General features: G+C 37.4%; 1 protein-coding gene across 7 annotated transcripts in view; it reads left to right on the top strand.

Annotated features, from left to right (window-relative positions):
- The window catches only part of LOC5565217 (protein Fe65 homolog), a 300,368-nt gene that overhangs the window by 215,826 nt on the left and 63,085 nt on the right, over positions 1 to 21,457 (top strand). For 6 of the 7 annotated variants that reach the window (XM_021851272.1, XM_021851270.1, XM_021851271.1 and 3 more), the window contains one exon: positions 19,298 to 19,470. In XM_021851272.1, coding sequence (XP_021706964.1) covers positions 19,326 to 19,470 — 145 coding nt within the window. In that variant the 5' untranslated portion in view covers positions 19,298 to 19,325. Of the gene's footprint in view, positions 1 to 7,423; positions 8,293 to 19,297; positions 19,471 to 21,457 lie in introns of those variants that run through there. The other variant, XM_021851267.1, reaches the window with a different exon arrangement.

The raw sequence follows: 21,457 nt of genomic DNA on the forward strand, positions 1-21,457 counted from the left end.
AATATTTTTCACTAGTTTTCACCAATCCAATGCAATATCAAAAAATTGATTCCTTGCAATCATCTTGTATTTTAGTTTTTCAACGCATTTTTGCCATGTTTTCCGATTTTCAATCAGTTTACGTGATTTTTCGGTAAAACATTGTGTTTATTCGCAATATATTTGTAAAAAAAAGAGCAACTACAGGGTATAGATAAACAGATTTCTTTTGTTTGACCAAATAAATGTATGAATGACACAAAATTATGTTACAAAATAGTACCCTAATAATATAATCAATGTTTCCAGCAATTACATTTAAAATGAGTATTGAAATATCGGATGTTTGAATGTGATTTCCAGATACCGCAATAATAGGCAAACAACAATTTGCATTGTCCTATTATTGCGGTATATGCTTTTTCTAAAAAATATAGAACTTTTATTCAAAATTCAATATCTATCATGTAACTACATCCATACTGAACTGATATACCCACTGCATATAATTGTTTTGGTTCTTAACATAAAAATTCACGCTTATGAAAACCCGTCCGTAAATAGAGGGACTGGTTAAAAATATAGGCTTTTATTGATGCATCATTTAAAACTGTTCTTCCATCGATCAAAATCGTTTAATTTTCAAAGCATTTATCTGGCACAGCTTGGGAATACTATAAGCTTTCATCATCATTAATAATATCCATAGAAAATAGAGTTTTCGATTAATAATGAGTGTTTAATTCTAATACCGCAATAAAAGGGAATACCGCAATAATGGGCAAATTACCCTAATAAACACTTTATCATTGGTTGCGACGCAAATTCCCAATACAATTTGGGGAAGCACCAACATCAATAGAAGAGGGGAACACCTTTTTGAATACATATCTTCGAACAACATCGATTTATGCAACAATGGAAATCAACCTACATTTATAATTAAAACTAGGGGAAAAGTGTTGGACACAACAATGTGTAGTCCTTTATTTTTGGCGCGCACACTGGGGCAGATCGCTGTTTTCGACGGCCAAAACCTGTAGTACTCTAGATATGCACCCTAGAGGTTTGGTGTCTCCGACAAAGTGTTTTGGAATAACTTGTACTATATGTTGACACATTCAGATTTGATCTAGATAAGTGAAAACTGATCTAGATCAGTTTTATCTTTTCATATGAGCGTCCTAGCAAAAAAATTTCTTCTGCAAAGTTGTTCATTGAGGCATTTTTGACATTTCTTCGGAAGACACTTACACTCTATCACTGACGTAGATTACGATATATGACAATTTAGTGAAAACAGTCAAAAAATCGTTTTTGACCATTTTTTTTATAAAAACATTTATTAAAACATTGTTTGTCATCAAGTATTAGAAGCTTAACTATTACAAAGTAAATTTACATCATTCACTAGCAAAATTTTCAGATTTAATTATATTTTTGGTAAAAACAGTCTAAAAATAGTGTTTTACAAAATCCAGGATAACTCATGAAGCGGCAGATGGCGGCAGCTAATTTTTTGTATACGACTAGCTAAGAACATAAGTTTAATTGTCGCGAAGAAAGAAAAGTGGGGCCACGTGGGGCTTTTTTGTTGTGGTGGTTTGAAAATTTGATGAAAATATGTTAATAAATGCTTACATTTGTGAAACTTTTCATGAATTTATATTTTTCAAATGTTTTTCTGAAACATATTGCATGTTGACGAAGTGTTTTTAAGATGTCATCTTCAAACTGGTATTCCAATAAACTTTTAAACGGAATTCAAGATAATTTGTCCCATATGTGTATCTACCTATCTATCTATCCTTTGATTTTTATTAGAGTAATATTATTGTGTTTAATAAAAGCCATATTATACGATACCAGTTTGGTGATAACTTTTTTAAATTACTTCGTCAACATGCAATATGTTTTAGAAATATATTTGAAAAATATAAATACATGAAAAGTTTCACAAATATAAGCATTTTTAAACATATTTTCATCAAATTTTCAAACCACCACCCAATATATTTATATGAGACGCCTCTTCAGCGGTTTAACAATTTCAAATGATGATTTGACTTTTTCTGATTTTCATGAGTTGTCCGGAATTCGAATCGAAGTGTCCGGAATATGATGCAAAAGTAAAAAAGCGTCCGGAATAAGAATCATGTAAAGTCCACACATTCCTATTTATTTACAATTATTCATGTTTCGGAATCAAATTCTTAACCCACCATTCGAAACTTAAGTGTTTTGATGGTCCGATAATGTGGAGAAATCATACAGAATTATTTATTTTGAATGCTTTTTGAAGAGTTTCGCTTCATTGAGACCTTAAGTGTCCGTAGTATGAATCAAAACGGTAGTAACAATAGCATATAAAAATCCCAGGAATACGAAATGGATGAGATATGCTTCAACAATGCAGTCTGAAAATTTATCGCTAAATAGTATGATTCAATCAACAACGCAATTGGACAGAATTGCAAAAAATATTACTGAACAAATGATACAAGGATATAATACTAATTGACCTATCAAGGGAGATTTCGAGAGGTTCCTTGGTGGAATAAAACTTTAAACGATTTAAGGAAAAAAAATCACGAAAACTTTTCAATAAAGCGAAAATTTCTGGGCAATGGGACCAATATGAAAAAGCCCTTTCAATGTACATCAAAGAAATTAGAAAATCAGAACTACGAACCTGAAGATCCTATTGTGAAAACATAGAAACAAATCCAGATATAGCTTAAATCTCCGGGAATTGACTGTATTTTGACTTGTATTTTCTGCACTTCTTCAGAAGGGTGGGAAAATACTACTGGATTCTATAACAAACATTTTCAAAGCAGGTTTAATGTTTGGCCATGTATCAAAAACATGGACCAAGTATTAGTTGTTTTCATTCCTAAAGTAGGAAAAAGAGACAAAACAAATCCAAAATCTTTCAGACCAATAAGTCTAGCATCTACTATGCTTAAAATCATGGAAAAGATAATAGATGAATATATCTAAACAGAATACCTACAAAAGATTCCTCTCAACATGTATCAGTATGCATATCAACCGAAAAAATCCACAGTTACTGCTCTACATAATTTGGTTACAAAAACAGAAAGAACTCTCGATAGAAAATGAATTGCTTTCGTGGCATTTCATGATGTAGAAGGTGCTTTTTTTTCTTTCTTTCTATATTATTGAGACTTTCAGCCCTAGGCTGGTTCATCTCATAAGGTGCTTTTGATAATGCGTCTTTCAGTTCAATAAAAAAGTCAATGGAAAACAGGCATTATAGTTTGGATTGTGGAAGTGCTGAAAAATCTGCTCAATGAGGAACATCATCCATAACAATAAAAACCACTATAAGGTATCCTCAAAGAGACGTACTGTCGCCTTCAATATGTTCGCTTGTCGTTGATGATGTTCTTAACGAATTGACTGAACAAGGCTTCGAAGTTATCGGTTTTACTGATGATGTGGTCATAATAGTCCGTAGACAATTTGAACATACCAGCACAGATATACCGTTTTGTCTCAAATTCCGAACAGACTCATATTCCGAACACTCGTTTTTGTACGGCGATTTGGTTGAAATATTTCGCTGAAATATGTCACCAAATAAAAAGGAAATGGCAGTCAATTGCAATTCAATTTTATCGTCTCCTATATAATTTTATACCGCGAGAGTAGTGATGATTCCCTAGTTTGAGACCAGTAGAACAAGCTCAGATAAATTTATTTGCGAAATTATTAATTTGAATATGATTTACTCGTGCTGTTCGGAATTTGAATCAAGGTGTTCGGTATATGAGACAAAATGAACACAGTGTTCGGCATTTGAATCAAAATGGTGTTCCATATTTTTACGTAAAAACAATACTAAAACTAATTAAATCAACATTATTATTGGTACACCCAACAGCTAACAGTTAGGCTTTGCGAAGAAATTAAAATTACTCAAATATCAGCCAAATTATGCCCATCAGATGCATTTGAAGTCACTGTTTACCTTAAGTGTTCGGAATATGAGTCAAAACTATACAATCACAGTAAACAATGGGGACTCAAGCCCGAATCATTGGATCTATACGTTTATTGTGAGACCCAGGGTAATATTTTGCAGAACTAGTATTGTGGCCTTGAACAAAGCAAAGCACCGCCCAAAAAAGTAAGAAAAATTGCAACGTTTGGCTTGCTTGGCTATGACAGGAGCAATGCGTAGTACCTAGATAAACTATATATGGTGGTTGAAACAGATCTCCAAATGTAGGAATCGCAGAAATATACGCCATCTTAGAGTGTGCTTCTTAGAAGAAAGTGTAGACATGTAAAGATTTGCGTATTTTCAGATTGAGATTGCAAGGCGGCTCTGAACACATTAAAATCCCACACATGCCAATCAAAATTGGTTTGGAAATGCATACAAGTATTGAAGCAACTGGCTATGAAAAACCAGGTTTCTCTGTACTGGGTACCAGGCCATCGTGGAATCGAAAAAAATAAGAAAGCTGGCTAGACGAGGCTCGAATACTCAGCTTTTAGGACCAGAACCCTTTTGTGGAGTTTGAAAACGTGTAATGCAGATGGAAATACAAAAATGGGAGCATAATATGATACAGTCTAGAGGGTCTTGTTTCCCGGACTCGAAAAAATCCCGGGATTCGGGATTTTATTTAAAAAAATTGAAATTAAATTGAATTATAATAGACAAAAACAATGCTATCTTAGAATTCATATATATTTATATGTGTATATATATATATATATATATATATATATATATATATATATATATATATATATATATATATATATATATATATATATATATATATATATATATATATATATATATATATTATATATATATATATATATATATATATATATATATATATATATATATATATATATATATATATATATATATATATATATATATATATATATATATATATATATATATATATATATATATATATACATATATATATATATATATATGTATGTATGTACTAGATTGGTACAAATACAACAAGGCAGTCTAAACTGTTTATATCTCCATAAGAACAAATTACAGAAAAACACCCTACTGATATCTGTCGGTTTTGTGACTGTAAAATAGAGACCTTTCAACACTTGCTTTGTTACTTCTCAGCACTATTTGCGCATAGAAAACAGTTTTTAACAAGGCCATACTGAGTCTTCTTGAAATTTGTAAAGAAAATCCCAATAAGGTAGTTATTGGTTATTCATTTTTGGTAGTTAAGAATATTACCAGTATGGGGTACGTTGCACTATCAGTTAACGGCAGTTACTCTTAATGGTAACTTGTCGTACTGAAAATATGCGAAAATAAGCAAGGGTATACCACAATAGATCAACTTAATGGCCGCAGTGGTTCAAATCACAATAAAAAAAAAAAAACTTTTGTAGGAATTCCTGTAAAAAGCTTTGAAGGTATTTCTGCGAGAATCCGTGTAAAGATTTTCCTTAGAGAAGTCTCTGGAATATTTTATAGAGGCTTTCCTAAAAGAATATCAGAAAAAAAATACTTGAAAAATCCTGGAGAAAACTCCGGCGAAATTCTGAAGTATTCCTAGAAGAATTCCTGAAACAGATCCTGGAGGAATCCTTGAGGAAATTCCTAGAAGAGTTGAATTCCTTGTGAAATCTCTTAAAAAATTCTCTATAGCTATTTCTTGCAGATGTTTTTGAAGAAATCCCTTATTGATTTCCCTATCAGAACCGATCTGAAATGCATTATGGCAGACAAAAATTCTTTCTGAATAAATCTCTGGCAAAGGCCCTAGTAGAGAAATCGCTGCAGGGATAACGGAAGAGATTATCTTGGAGGATTTTCTGGTGAAACCTCTGGAATCTCTGGAGGTTCTTTTGAAGGATCTCCTGGAGCCCCATTTGAATTGGTCTCAAAATTGCGAATGCTTTCAAAAGTTATAATTCGTCAGCGATAAAATGTCGTTTTATTTATAGATAAAAAAAAAATAAATTATGACTTGTCGTCAAATGCCGATTCCATATTTTTTATATTTTTTTCTTATTTGGCCGTAACGGAAATGGAATTCGCGTATGCAAAGTCAATCCTGTGACCCAACGATCCTCCCCATTAACAAATATCCCTCCCAGTTACCTTTGTGGAGATGCAGAGGTAAACACGGTCTCCAAATAGTGAAAGTTACTCACTAACATTCCTTCCCCCAATCCCACCTGACTACGAATACGTGACCGATACCGTTATTGACCCTGTATAAATAGATGCATTAAATTATGCTAACTGATGAAAATCATGGGCAATCTTAGCCGAACTTTTTGGTGCATCTACACTGACTTCGGTCCATCATGGAATAGCAACCATTGATATGTGTACTGTAGTCAGTGAAATCTAAAATAAGTTATGCACATGCAAAAATGGTCAATCAGCAAAGGAAGCTCTCAGTAAATAACTTTAGAAGTTCTCATAAGAACATTAAGAAGCAGGCTCTATCCCAGTTGGGACAAAACGCCAGGAACCAGAATATGAATTTTATGTTTGATTTTTGGCATGGTGTCTATTTAGATCTGGATAAAAAATCATGACTTGTATGCTGTCGCCTGATTGATCTATTTAATGGTCTGAAAATGTTCACATCACACCATACCAGAACCAGATCCGGAACACTTCGACCAAATCCGGCCAAATCTAATTGCTGGTCCTCTTGATTATCTTATAAATTAGAATGAAAACCCATGAAATTTGAACTGTCCTCACATGCGTATAAACTTCTGAATTTCATATATTCCAGATCCTTCTGAAATGGCTTCCATATGTCCTTATGCCCTTGTGCCCAGAATAGCCATACTCACAGAAAATGTCCAGGGTTCCATACCTTTCATATGAAGCTAAAGGAGCGAAAATCTGTTGAAAAATGGATTGGATGACCGGTAATGTATAATACGTCACTTTTTCTTGACGCATTAGATAGATTAATGTGGCTTTCATAATTCCCCCATTTTACTTATTTTGAGAGAATCATAGGCAGTTGCACTAGCGTATATTCTTGAGTCTATTTAGTTTTGTTGATGTTTGATACGCCAAATTTCAGTATGCAAAACTAGTCAAATAATTGTAATAAGGTAAGTAGCTATTAGTAGAGATATCTACTTTTTTCAACACGCTTCTATTGCCTTGAACTTGGGTCACTCTGATTGCTCACCTAAGTATATGTTAGCTGGGGCACTAACTGCCGTGCGGCTCCATGAACCCACCACCCAAGCAAACGAAACCAGCATAGCTCTGCGTATTGCGGCCTCGAAAGTTCGTCCGTCGCCAGACGACAAAGAGTCGCTCGGTAAAAGCTCCGAAGTCCGAACGAGTTCCGGCAGAAAAGCTTCTCTCGTGAAAATGCACGACCGCTTGTGTGTAGGGAAAACAGCAATAAACTTCTTGACAGTTTAAAGTATTCGATTGTGGAGTGCACTTCGCTTGTTTGGATTTCAAAGAGTGCATTTTTTCCGTGACTCATTTAACTCGGATACGACGAACTAAATAAGGCCGATGCAAATTCTTTTGGTGAATGTTTGAATGATTTAGAAGTGACAGGCTGTTTTCCACTCGTTGTTTTTTTCTTGTGGCTCATTCGTGTTTTGGGATCGTGGAAGAAAAGATGCATTTTCATGAATCGTCATTCGGTGTCGCCAAAATGTCTGGCTGTAGATGACTCATCGCCAAGGGTTGCAGGAAAAAAGCCCGGAAAGTGGTGAAACTGGGTTTCCCGGTTCGTGACGACGACGGCCAAAATTGGATGCTAGCAGCATACCCGACCAAGGCGAATTTTGCAGTTGACTTCTGATCTTGTGATGGTTCGCGTCGAGTTCAAGGAAAGAACGAACGGAAAATGAATGCCGGTCTGTGGAAAAGCAATAAATAATATTGATTGGCTGACTCGTGTGCAGTGAATTCTTTGTGCTGTGCACACCTTTGCGCGTCGCTTCGGTCGGGAAAGAATTTTGCACTCTGCTGCAGCGTACGAAAAATTTTGGTGCAAAGCTTTGATAGATGATTTGGTTGAAAACAAAGAAGTACAGTGAATTTTATCAAAAAAGCGTATTAAAGTTAAACCGGAGTCAAAGTGGCGCACTTCAGCCAATATCTCGAATACCGTGCTGCATTATTGTCTATGTGTTTGCTGATAAACACAATCAATAGTGTGCTTATTGATGTGCTAATTAAGCTGAACCTGATCACGACTGGGATTATTCTCTCGTTTAAGCTAGGATCGGAAACGCTGACTACGATGGGACTCAGAGGAGCGAACATTTTCATAGGTAAATCTTTTTGAGCAGTGTTCAGGTATCAATTGTATTCTTGCATTTTCTCATAAATCCGGATTTTCTTATGCCGTTTCGACAAATATGAGTGCCATCCCAGTAATTTATTCCTCTTAATTGATTTTTATTTTGAATAAGTACTAAAATTCCTATTTGTTTTCACAAAACGTCCTAGTAATGCAATGTTGTTATGTAACATTCATATCGATCATTTTATTTTACTCTAAGGAAGGAGTGAAGCAGAACGAACAATAGCAAATGGGAATATTTTTACATTGTATGCATTTTACTCTCCCCTATTCATCTCATTTGAGGAATTAATTTGCCTAGTGATAAAGTCCGCGTTTGTTTATGTCTAACCCCTCTACTGGCAGCTTTTTTTTTATCACAAAAAATATTCAAATCACGATAACCTCTTTTGTTCTCGATATTTTTGCACCATTTTATTCACAAGTTCTTAAAAAACCTTGCCCTGGTCCCCTTAGGAATTTTGGTATATTCCGGATTCAGATGAACAATGATCAAAACTGATCTTCTTCTTCTTTGTGGCGTTACATCTCAACTGGGACAAAGCCTGCTTCTCAGATTAGTGTTCTTATGAGCACTTCCACAGTTATTAACTGAGAGCTTTCTTTGCCGATTGACCATTTTTGCATGTGTATATCGTGTGGCAGGTACGAAGATACTCTATGCCCTGGGAATCGAGAAAATTTCCTTTACGAAAAGAGCCTCGACCAGCGGGATTCAAACCCACGACCCTCAGCATGGTCATGCTGAATAGCTGCGCCTTTACCGCTACGGCTATCTGGGCCCCAAAACTGATACAGATTCTTAAAATAGAAGCGTTATTTGAGAACTTGATAAAAATGGTGCAATAATATCAAAAAAAAAAGTTATTGTGTTTTAGATATTATTTTGTGAAAAAATGTTATATTGAGAAAAAAATGCAGCTTGTAGAGGGGTGAGACTTTAGAAAAATGCACCTACGCGTTAATGCTTCTAGTGAGCATTTTGGCCTTTGAAGGAAACACCATACTAGAAAACGGGCTAGCATACAACGCCATGTAGCACAGTCACGAAAAGACAACCGTTCTGAATCCGGAATCGAATCCACACTCCTACAAACGATGGCTAAGTGCCTGACAACACCAACGCACGGCCACGAACTTTTCATCTTTAGTAGATAGAAGGAAGAATATGTGACTAATAGAAACGTGCTGGAACATTTCTGAGAATTGCATCATATTCAGCAGCCCCAAATCTACTAGAGACACATAATTCGATCATTAAGACACGAAAAAATGTAATTTTTGTTACGCTGTGTAATGAAACCCTTAGAGTCACAGGCATAGGTACAAAATTATGAACATGGAGTAACGACTGTTTATTTCGTTCTTAAACGCTAACAGTTGGCGCCAGCGTCAAAAAGTACAGACAACAACCTTTCGAACATTCAGTTTCTCTCACTGGCCGCCAAGCAGCGACACTGATGTTTGTATTCCACTCACTGATCGCGCTACGCTGAATTCTCAATACAAGCGCATGGAAGAATGGTAGCCGAGAACTGTCATAACGTATGGAAAATAATGAAAAACGTTAATTAATAGCAATTAGGAAACTGCATCGAAAAAGTAGTGATTCGAAATCAAGCGTATTGTGAATAGATAACTTTTTGTGTTTAGTTCTTCTCCCATGGTACTTTCTTTGCTTCAGGATTTCGATTTAACTACCACTGAAAAAGAGCTATCTATTGCCTATTGAGATGACTCATGAACGCAGAAGTTAACTTGAATTCGATTTCAGCTCAATAATCACGTGGTCCTATTTCGCAAAGTGCACCTCTTTCGGAAGAATTAGATGCCCATCCAAACACAACGCTTTCTATTTATATCCAATGCCTAGCTCGAGAGCGCATTATGAGTCCTCTCATGGCGTAGGGGTAACGCACCATAACTAGAGATCAGGGAGTCGTGAGTTCGATTCTCACTGAGAAGAACTCAATAACTCGAATAATTTTTTCGCAAATCTTCACATCAATTTGTCCATCTAATCCAATTGCAAATTATATGTAATGTTTAGCTTTTTGTCGATAGTTATAAAAAAATGTTGGTCCTATTCCCACGTTTGTCCATAAAGATCGAAAGTACATAACAAAGAAAACTTGCGATTTTCATCAAGTATGCCTTGATTGTCGTTGGCAAGCTGGAGATATCTTGAAGTTTGAAAAAAGTTGTTTCATGTTTCGTGTGTAGTATCTGTGTCTCCCTTCCAGATTTATTCGATCGTAGAGAGCATGTAAGTAGAAATGTCATTTTTCGCGTTTATTTTAAAATGTCATTTCTTCTCAATGGACCTATGCAAACTTTCACTCGTTGACGTTTGAGCGGTGCCATGTGCTCGTGCATCGGTCCATTTTTTGCATTTAATTCATATTTCCCTTTAATTTTTACATAGCAATTGTTGTCTTATGGCAAGAGCTTGACCGAGTAGTCCTTCAGCTTTGAGCTTAAATTGGTTTTCAAAAATGTTTTGATTGTTGTGATTTCACCATAGTTATGTGTGTGGCCTTATGGGCTCCGGTAGTTTTTAAAAATTACAATTTGATATTCTAACTACTATTTACACTAAAAATTTGATAACCTAGGGGGTATCAAATGATAATTGTGGGCAACGAGCCCTGTATCTATCGATCGAGTCACCAAAGCGCTCATCGAGTGTTCTTATCTCAGCCAGATGGTGGACCTCAGTGGTTCTATTTCTCGGAGGACTGTTTAGAGCCTCAGATGGTGGGTTTTTGCGCAAGTCTCCCAGATTGGGACACCATATTCAATGACCGGAAGAATGACCTGTTTGTAAACAGCAAACTTGTTCTTCAGAGAGAAGGTTGACTTTCGGTTGATCAGTGGGTAAAGTGCATTAAGATGTTGCATTTGATGACCGTTTTGTCGACCTGTTATCTGAAGAGAAGGTTGCTGTCTAACGTTAAGCCAAGGTAATCGACCACATCAGACCAATTCACTGTTAATCCAGCGAGGGTGATTTTACGATCCTCAGCCGGAACAAGTCTTGGGGATTGGAAATAGCGGACTAGGATGACCTGGGTCTTCGCCGCGTTAATACAGATCTTGCAGCTGTTTAAGTAATTTGACAAGACTTTCTGGCCTCTCTGGAGTCGAGATCAGAGCTGTTGAATGTCATGCATTTCACGTGACTTTGACTCTTGAATATTGCTTATATGTATCATCGACCCCCTGGAAAAAAGGCATCGGAAAAGCATTTTTCCGGTGACTTTTTCCATACTACTATCGGTTGGCATTATGTACTGATAAGATATTTCACACAGGAGGGTGCTATGAGCATTCTAATTTTTCAAAAATTTTGATATTTAACAGCATTGGTCGTTAACGCTCTCGTGTATCTACCGCTGTAGACGACTGAGGTGTCGTCAGCAAACAGCGATAGAAAGCCGCCTTCAGGGAGCTGAGGCATGTCCGAGGTGAACAGGTTGTATAGTAGGGGACCTAAAATACTACCCTGTGGAACACCTGCGGGGATGTTGAGTGGGTCTGAGTTGAATCCGTTGAGAAAAACCCTGAACGTCCTGTCAAACAGATAATTTTTTAATGATTTTCACCAAATAATTGAGAAGATTGTATCGGTGCAGTTTGTACGCCAGGCCATCGTGCCATACGTTTTCGAAGGCTTTTTCAACATCAAGCAACGCCATGGCAGAGGATTGGCGAGGGACCTGTTCCGCCTGAGGATGTTGGTTACTCTAGTCAGTTGGTGCACCGTTGAACGATCGCGTCGAAAGCCAAACTGTTCCTCGAGTAGGATGTTATTTTGATCAGCTGCCGAAAGCATTGATCGCTTTCTCAAAAAAAAAACTAAATTGTAGCACAATTATATCAAGATTTGTTGCAAATAATAAATTTTGTTTCATTTTTGTTAGAAGCACTTTGAGTTGATGGAGGAAATCGTAACATAATTAAAACAAAATCAGTTATAATAATTGTGGTAACCGGCCGAATGATGATAACAAAATCAGTTATCAAATGATGATAACCAGGTAATAGATTATCATTATCATTTTGATATTCAACTTTACTCGGGTATCGAGATCCATTGTACATGCCACACGAAAATGGTGACTTTGTCAAAGAAAGTTCTGAGGCTGAAACGCCAGCTCTATATCAGTGGGGATTTAAAGCCAATAAGATGAATAACACTGTTCGACAAAAAAAGTCGATCTGAATGCACAGAGACCGGACAACCCGGGCTTGACAGTATAAAAATAAACAAAAATAATGGCGTTTTTAGAATGTTCGTGTCTGCCCCAGGTCATTTTTAAAATATACTTGAACTTTTTGCATTTTTTATTTAAAAATCTATTCTGATCAATAAACCGACACAGTGTTTTATATTCAGGACAGCGGAATTCATGAACCATATAATGTTTTAAACGTTAAGTCCAATATGAAGAGTTGTAATAAGATTTGCAGGAAGCCCTCCCCCCTTTTTTTGCACCCTCCCCCCTTTTTTTGCACCCTCCCCATTTTTAAAGTATCGTAAATGATGGAATATTTGATATACAGGGGGTTGTCAAAATAACTGGGACAGGCAAAAATTGGGCCAACTTTGGAATGCTGTAACTTTGACAAAAATTGACCGATTTCAATTCTTTAAGAAGTAATGGACGGGTCAACTAATCTAGTTTTGAGGTGCATCCACGGAGATGAACTATGACCACCGGATACCGGTGATAATCCGGATTTCCGGAAGCATGTCTTATGCAGTAAAATTATGACATGTTTTTAGCAAAGGTCTCGGCTAAAAATTCAAAATTTTACTACACATGAAGATAGAAGATCAAATTCTGAAGCGATTGGTGCGCCAAGTATTAAGATCGATCCAGAAACAACCAAGATATGGCCATTTCCCCGGAATCGGTGCCGGTAGTGGATCCGAATTGGGATCAAACAATTTATTCACTCAAAATATGTCGCGCAATATTGTTTTCTCCCTAGCGTATCATAAAATACCCTATTATAAATTGAGAAAGAGTCTTTTACAGATTTGGCCATCCATGGCGCCGCCAAGTGCCCCGAGGGAACCTTGCATAGGGGACATTTCGATTTCGACACCAAAGCATATTATGCGACGGCTCATTCTTCATGTCTTGTCGTAAATAGGGCAACTGTAGACTCAAAACGGATAGTTGACTACAGTGACTACTTCCGGGACCACCGGATGTCCCCGAGGGAACCTGTAATTAGGGACAATTGAAATTGAACTCCAATACATATCGTGCGACGGTTCATTTTTCATGTCTCGTGCTAAATAGGGCTAATGTAGACCTAAAATGGATAATTGACTACAGTGGCCACTTTTAGGACCACCGGAATTTCCCGGAGGAACCTGTCATTGGGGACATTTCTGTTCTTACACCAAAACATATCATGCGACGGCTCTTTCTTCATGCCTTGTCGTAAATAAAGTAACTGTAGACTCAAAATGAGAATTTATTTGAATTGGCCACTTTTGGGAGCACCGGGTGTCTCCTAGGGAACCTATGATTGGGGACGGACCTGGTGTAGGGGTTAGAACAGACGCCTTCACTACAATAACAAATACTGTTTTAAATTTGTTTCTATTTTAAACATGATTGTAACACAATTTGTTATAAAATATTGAGAGCAATTGCTTATAACAAATTTTGTTATAATTTAGTTTTGGAAAATAATGAGTAACATTTTTGTTTAAATTAAAGTCAACTCCCCATAATTCGATATTGAAGGGACCATCGAGTTAGGGAGGTATCGAGTTACAGAACACAAAGCCAGTGCAACTGCGATTCAAGGGACCATCAAGATAGCCATGAAACCAACTTTTACTATGGTTCTCTTACTTAATGTCGTGATACGGAATATCGAGTAAGGGAGAGTTGACTGTATAACATATTTTGTTCCAATTTTGTTTAGTGTAGAGCAAATTGTGTTATAATTTTTGTTATTTTAACTACTTACCATCTAAAATTATAACATATATTGTTAGAAAAAAACGCGCTAGCCTTGAAAGAAAGCTGATGGGGCGATAGCTTTTGGAGGAAGAAGGATCCTTCCCAGGTTTCCTGATGGGGATGACTTTTACTGACTTTCACAACCAGGGCAAGTAGCTAAGTCGGAGGCCCTGATGGAGAATCAGTGAAAGATGTTGATAGAACTGGAGACTCAATTGCTTGAGCTCCAAGTTCAGGATGTTGTTGAAGCCTGGGGCCTTCAGTTTTTTGGATGTTTTGACATAGACCAGCAATTCATCAGCAGTGATCTCCAACTCCTCCGAGAAGTCGATCGGAGATCGGTGTAGGTTAGCGTGTTCGGAGACAGCAGCTTCGTGTGGACTAGGAATGTTTAGCCCTAGATTGAGTGAGCTGACGAAATGCCGACCTATCTCAGCAGCCTTCTCCGCAGGAGTTATCAGGCGATCCTTAGAGTCAGTGTTGTCTAGTGGGATTAACGGTGGAATTGGTCTGGGTGTAGTTTTAAAATTTTAGTTATCTCCCAGAATGGCCTAGCACAAACTGGGAGAACGTGGCTCTTGTTGTAAAAATCTTCTTTCCTAAGGTTCACCATTCTGGCCTTGATAATTTTTGATATGCTATTAACTTCGCTTTTCAACGTAGACAAACCAGTGCGTCGGTACTGCCTAAGTTTATTAGTGTTGCGCAAACGAATGAGATATTTGGTTACTCGATCGATAAAAACGTGTTGCTCACCTGACCAGATATTGGTATGTGCTAGCGTTGGGCGAATTCGTCTATAACATCGATGTTACTGAATCGATTCACATTTGAACTGCCGAATCGATTCACCGATTTAATCGAATCCTTTGAATCGATGTTTTTGAATCGATTCGAATCGAACTCGAATTGATTTTTTTAGTTTGAAATGATACTAAATGCATTTTTATTTGATTCAAACATCCATAAATTGAATCAGTTTTGAATTTCAATTGAATAGTTTTACTACTTCAAGATAGATCAAAATAGGGATTCATTTTCATCAGTTCATTGAGAAACATTCATCAAGTTCAACAAAATAAATCGAATCAAAAAATCGAATGGAGAAAATCGATTCACCCGATTTCAGATACCCCAAACATCGATTCAAAAAATCGATTAATCGAAACGAAAACATCGATTTTCGGAAAATCGATTCAAAATCGCCCAACGCTAGTATGTGCTGCTCTCGGGCCACGGAGATGGCCTCTTCGATGCTCTGCAGCTGCCGATCGGCGTCTTCACTGGACTTCAAGGGAGCCTCGTATCCGATGCTGGCGGCGACACACCGCTGGAATCGACCCCTGTGGACACGGTGGTAGTTACGCCGGGTGACTCGATGTCAGTTGACCAGGGAACCAATTTCAGCCACCACCGGGTAGTGGTTCGAGCGGAGATCTTGATGAACGACCGGCTGGGAGATGTTGCCGTCCATATTGATCAGGAATACATCGATGGTTGAGTGGGCCCCTGACCGGCTTAGACGGGTGGGTGAATCCGGGCACAGCATGGTGTGTAGTGGCCTTCCTCCAGATCCTGTTGTAGGATGAGGCCATTTCTGTTCCGCCGGGTGTTTCCCCATGTCTCGTGTCTTACGTTCAAGGCACCTGCCAGGATGAACTGCCCCTGTCGCCGAATCAGCTCTTGTCTCTTGAGGTCTTGTTTTAGGGCCACCGATGTTCCGTCGTTGATGGTAACTTGCTTCGGGTAGTACGCCGCGATGATTTTGATTGGGCCGATGGAGCTTTCCACCAGAACACCAACAGCCTCGATGATTTGCAGCTGGAAGTTCGGCAGCTCTCGTTTAGAGCGCATACTACCAGCCGCTCGAATAAGCCTACGATGAGATGTCGGTGACGGTGACTACCTCCGGGGGTAGGAGGAGCCATCGTCCAACGGGTCGACGGTTGGGGAATGTTCCCGGTTGGAACAGCCTGGAGGTGGGGTTGTTGCCAACAACTTGTTGGCACGGATGGGGCTGCGGCGGCTGCCGCGAAGCGTTGCTGAACGGATGGCTTCTGGCCGGCGGATGCCGACTGGAGAGCTTGCTGGTGATGGTTTGGTTGTAGCGGCGGTAAGTTCGGTACATGGTACCGAAGAGGCGAGAAATTTTCCTCGGTGAGTGGGGGAAGAGGGGGACGTCTTTCCCGCCCACGCTGTTTCTTCGTGGAAGCCCTCTCGACCCGCTTTGGGCAGCTTCGGTGGCTGCCGACGTGTTGTGCTCCACAGTTGGCGCATTTCGGCTCCCCGTTCTCGTCCATCAAGGCACACGTTACGGTTTGGTGCGCGCATTTGCCGCATCGTGGGAGACAACTTAAGACACTTGCCACGTTGCGTGACATCCTTCTTCTTTGGCCGCTTTTTCTCTCAGGCGACCAGGAAGAGGTGCCAGGCATTTCCACTCAGTGGTTCAAACGATTTTCCGCTACTTTCCCCGTATTAACAGTAGCCAAAATAGCACGTACATTTATCCTGATAGATACCGATCAACATCATTTAACACGAGGATGTGCCCAGGTATCTTTGCTTGAAAACCTCAGGAAGCGTTGCATAGCTAAGTAGCTTCATCAACGCTAGGACAGGACGTGACAGCTCAACTAAGACTGCCCCGTGGTTTTTCAGTCGATAACCTTGACGATATGAAAGCCAGTGCTACAAGTATCCTTTTGAAGCAAATCTTACAAACAATTTCAATATCAATGCTCATAATTTGGTTGTTTCTCGCACGCTTCATTCATTTAGCGCAATAGATGTTGCAAGCTATTACAAAAATCAGGTTTATATTCAAAACCGGTGACAATTTTAGAGATAGTTGACACAATTTCCATTATATTGCTATCAATTTAATATTTAAATTTGTCCTTTAGTTTACATCTCAAAGTATGTAAACTTTTAGCCTGGGACAACTTATATAGTTCGAACGAAACGTGTAAATTTCTGAGACATATAATGCACATAATTGGAGCGTGTAGTATCATGGACATTTACATGATATGTTATGTTAACTTCAATTATATGTCATGTAATCCAGCAGGATCCTCTGTGATTACATGACATATAACAGATTTTTACATGATTTCAGATTTAAATTTACATGACGTCATGTTTACATCACATAAATGAAGTTTACATGACGTGTAATCTTAATTATTTTTAACTGTGAAGGGCAAAAAAAGTATTGGGTATGTAAAGTTTTGCTAATAAATCAAATATATTATTTTTCAGTGCACTCCCCGCATTTTACGACCTAAGGTGTGAATTTTTATTTCATTTTGTTTTTCTAAGATAGCTTTTTGAATAAGCTTTCGGACAGTGTATCTGTATAAAATATTACGATGCAGCATATTGTATTCAATGTGTACCTTGTGTTTTCACTGTTTTTTTATTTTTCTTAAAAAATCTAACTATTACATACTGCATCAATTCAACTATACAAGACCTTGCCCTCATATTCCAGGAATATCTTAATAGAAGTGTTTACTATGGAACGATGTACAAGAAAAACCTATCAGAACACTATCGAGTGCACGAAGGTACTCCGTCCTGGGAAGTCGAAAAAGTTTCCTACTCGAAAAGATCCTCAACCGGAGGGATTCGACTCGACAACCCTCAGTATGGTCATGCTGAATAGCTGCGCTTTAACCGTTATGTATCTATGTGCTTTATTTTGTTTTTATGAACATATTTGAACGAAATTATCACAGCTCCTTAGTTATATCTTTGATTTCAACATATATTTTTCAGATGCTTTCTTATGATTTGGGTAAATGTTTTTATGGAAACCTATATAAACTATTTATCTCAAAGTCTTACAGTAAACTTTCATCTTGTTAAAATAAATAACTTTGCCAGATGTTGTATCTCTATTGTTCGAAGAATTCCTAACTAGTTCGAGAGAAATATGTGCATATATATATATTCACCCAGAGAGCCGTAGCGGTAAACGCGCAGCTATTCAGCAAGACCAAGCTGAGGGTCGTGGGTTCGAATCCCACCGGTCGAGGATCTGTTCGGGTTGGAAATTTTCTCGACTTCCCAGGGCATAGAGTATATTCGTACCTGCCACACGATATACGCATGCAAAAATGGTCATTGGCACAGTAAGCTCTCAGTTAATAACTGTGGAAGTGCTCATAAGAACACTAAGCTGAGAAGCAGGCTCTGTCCCAGTGGGGACGTACTGCCAGAAAGAAGAAGATATTCACCTTAAAATACATCACGCCTAAAATGTTTACCACAATTTATCGATATCGCTTTAGAAATGAATTTGAGAGATCTTCACTAAGAGTGTAACGTTTCCATCACACAGAGATTATCGTGGATAAAAGAATAAGTAAAAAGTTCTCGTTTTTTTTTCGATTTTGTTTTCAAGTTAATGCAGTCGACCAGGAAAGTTGAAGGTGAAAACTGTAGAGTGCCTTTTCTCATTCCGCTGAAATCTCTCTCGTGTTTGGATAGAATAGATGCTTCTTTTACCATCACTCCAAGACGATAGCAGAAAACTTTGAAGAAGGCGCTCATCGAAAAAATGTAAATAGTTAATACATTATAGAGCAACTACTGTGGCTAAGTTGAAAGGTTCAGATTCCTTACAGATGTATGCATGTATGTATATTTAGTCGCTGTTTCTCGAGATAGAATCTTACCTCTATAGACTATGTCTTGAAAAACAAAAGTTTCAGCTTCTAAGCGCTGAGGTTTTCAATGTTGATGGAAAACGGATCTTGTTGGGTGGGAGTTTCGCTATATTTGAGGAATAGTTGAAGAATACAAGGTTGATGGTGGTGTTTTTTTTCAAAATAAATCTGATTACAACCGTTCGAACTAGTATTGAAACAAAACCAAATTTACGTATATAAAACAAACCGAATACTTAATGTAATTGAATTTCCCTTTGCATCACTCCAATCTAATCACTCATTCTTATTATCCCTCTCGTTGCAGGTAAGCGCCGTGACCCGCTCACTTTTGAATGTTGTCGGGTGACATTTTGGTCCGATCTCCATTGAGCGTGGTGCTGCTACCGCCACCCTCATTAATTGAGTTTTGTAGAACTATGGCAGCTATCGCCACGCTCGCCAATCAGCAAAATATCGATGATGACGACATTTTCCTAGGTAATTGTAATGAAACGGATTTGGTTTTGTAACAGATCAGTGTCACAGTATCGTGAACAATTCTTACGTTTTTTTTGTTTTTTTTTTTCATATAGTTTTAGTTGAATATTCGGTTTCTATCATCACACAAATCCTTACATTTCATCTCACCTAGACAGAAAACATACATTCAACTCGCTTTTGTGTGATTCAATGAAAAGCAGACGGCAGCTATTTTACCATTTCTTGCTTTTTATTTTTCCCATATATTTCGATAAATTTGTGACATGTTTTATTTTTTTGTGTACCCGCTTTAGGTTTTTGCTTTTGGAATTACCAGAAAGCAGTTCCGTCATCACCGGTATTGTTTTAATTTCCTATAGATTTTTAAGTCACCAATAGATGAGCATCAGTAGTTTTAGATGTTTGCATGCATTTGGATTTCCGAATGTTGTATTCAAATCTTTTTTTATAGTAGTGCCTTAATTTAGTAGTCAACTTCATTATTACAATTTTCAATGAAAATCATACAAATATTGTATAGCATCGTTACATATGCAAGAATTGAAAAATAGTTTCGATTACATAAAATTTAAGTTTTAACACAGTATTCACATTTAGCGCCCTATTTTATGAGTGCTTTGTAACAAGAAAACATTGAACGATAACCATTTTGTCATGGAATGGACTGTTATAGATTTTTTTAAAAAGAGTAGCGGTGAATTTTGATACCAAGATTACACAGCCTTTGGCTAAGAAATTTCGAAAATATGGAGTAGATTTGGTTTTCAGCAGTAGGAGTAGTCAGCTTAAATCTAGATTAGGATCAACAAAGGATAAAATTAATAAACTGAATAGAGCAGGAGTATATAAAATTTCATGCCCCCATTGTAATAAAATCTATATAGGACAAACAAAACGAACACTAGAAATAAGATTCAAAGAACATATTGCTGAGGTAAAAAAAGCGGACAAGGAATTAGAAAAGGGATTAGCGTATGATTTTAAATCAAAAGTGGCTGAACATGTTTTCCAGGATGGACATCAAATGACAAGCGATAACATAGACATCGTACGAAGCGTATCTTCATCTTGGAAACTAGACGTCGCTGAAAGTTTAGAAATTTACAAACAAAAGCCTTCATTACTTCTTAATAGGGATCAAGGAAACGGACAATCAAGGCTGTTTAAGTTTGTACCTAAGAAATATAAACGAGCTTGAATACATAGGTAGATAGTTAAGGATTTGTATGATTATTATTATCCCCCCCCTTTTTCAATTCTGACCAAGACATGACAGGTATACTCCTGTCGATTTTTTTTTTTTTTTTCCTAGGTAGTTTGATTGTGTAGGTACTTATCTGGTGTTAGTATTTAAGGTAGAGAGATGCGACGATTTCTTCAGTGGATACGAGTAACTGACACTGAAGAAGACTGCAAGTGGTAGTCGAAATACGCGTATCTGTCAAAGATAAGCATTTAGGAGCGGAATTAAAAGGTACACGGTACTCCATCTACTTTAAAGTTTCTCTATTTGAGATTCTGCTCAGAGGATTCGAACATTCATTAAAGAGTAAATAAAAGTACTTTCAAATCAAAATTCCCAATGAATTTCCGCGATTGACACAGAATTTTCTAACTTCTTTTTGTTAACATTGCGCCAGGTTTTACAAAAATCTTCATTGGTATCGAATCAATAGTATCGAGTATTTACTTGGATCGACTAATCCCTATATGTGACTGGATTACTATGGGAGTTGACGGGTGACATCTACGAGTCCTTCAAGGATCGTAAATAATTATGATAGATTGGAAATATTCTGTAGTGCCCCGAAGAGTTTCCTGTTTTTTTCTGGATTTTTGTCAAGTACCCAGAAATTTCTCTTATTAGCGTTGTTTCGTTTCTTGCAAAGATTCCACTACAAATTTCTCTCAGGAAAAATATCCACATAAATTATTTCAGGATTTTTTCCTAACGTTTCTATTGGATTGTTTTCAAGAGTTTCAT

Source organism: Aedes aegypti, chromosome 3 (assembly GCF_002204515.2).
Source record: "Aedes aegypti strain LVP_AGWG chromosome 3, AaegL5.0 Primary Assembly, whole genome shotgun sequence".
Taxonomy (NCBI): domain Eukaryota; kingdom Metazoa; phylum Arthropoda; class Insecta; order Diptera; family Culicidae; genus Aedes; species Aedes aegypti.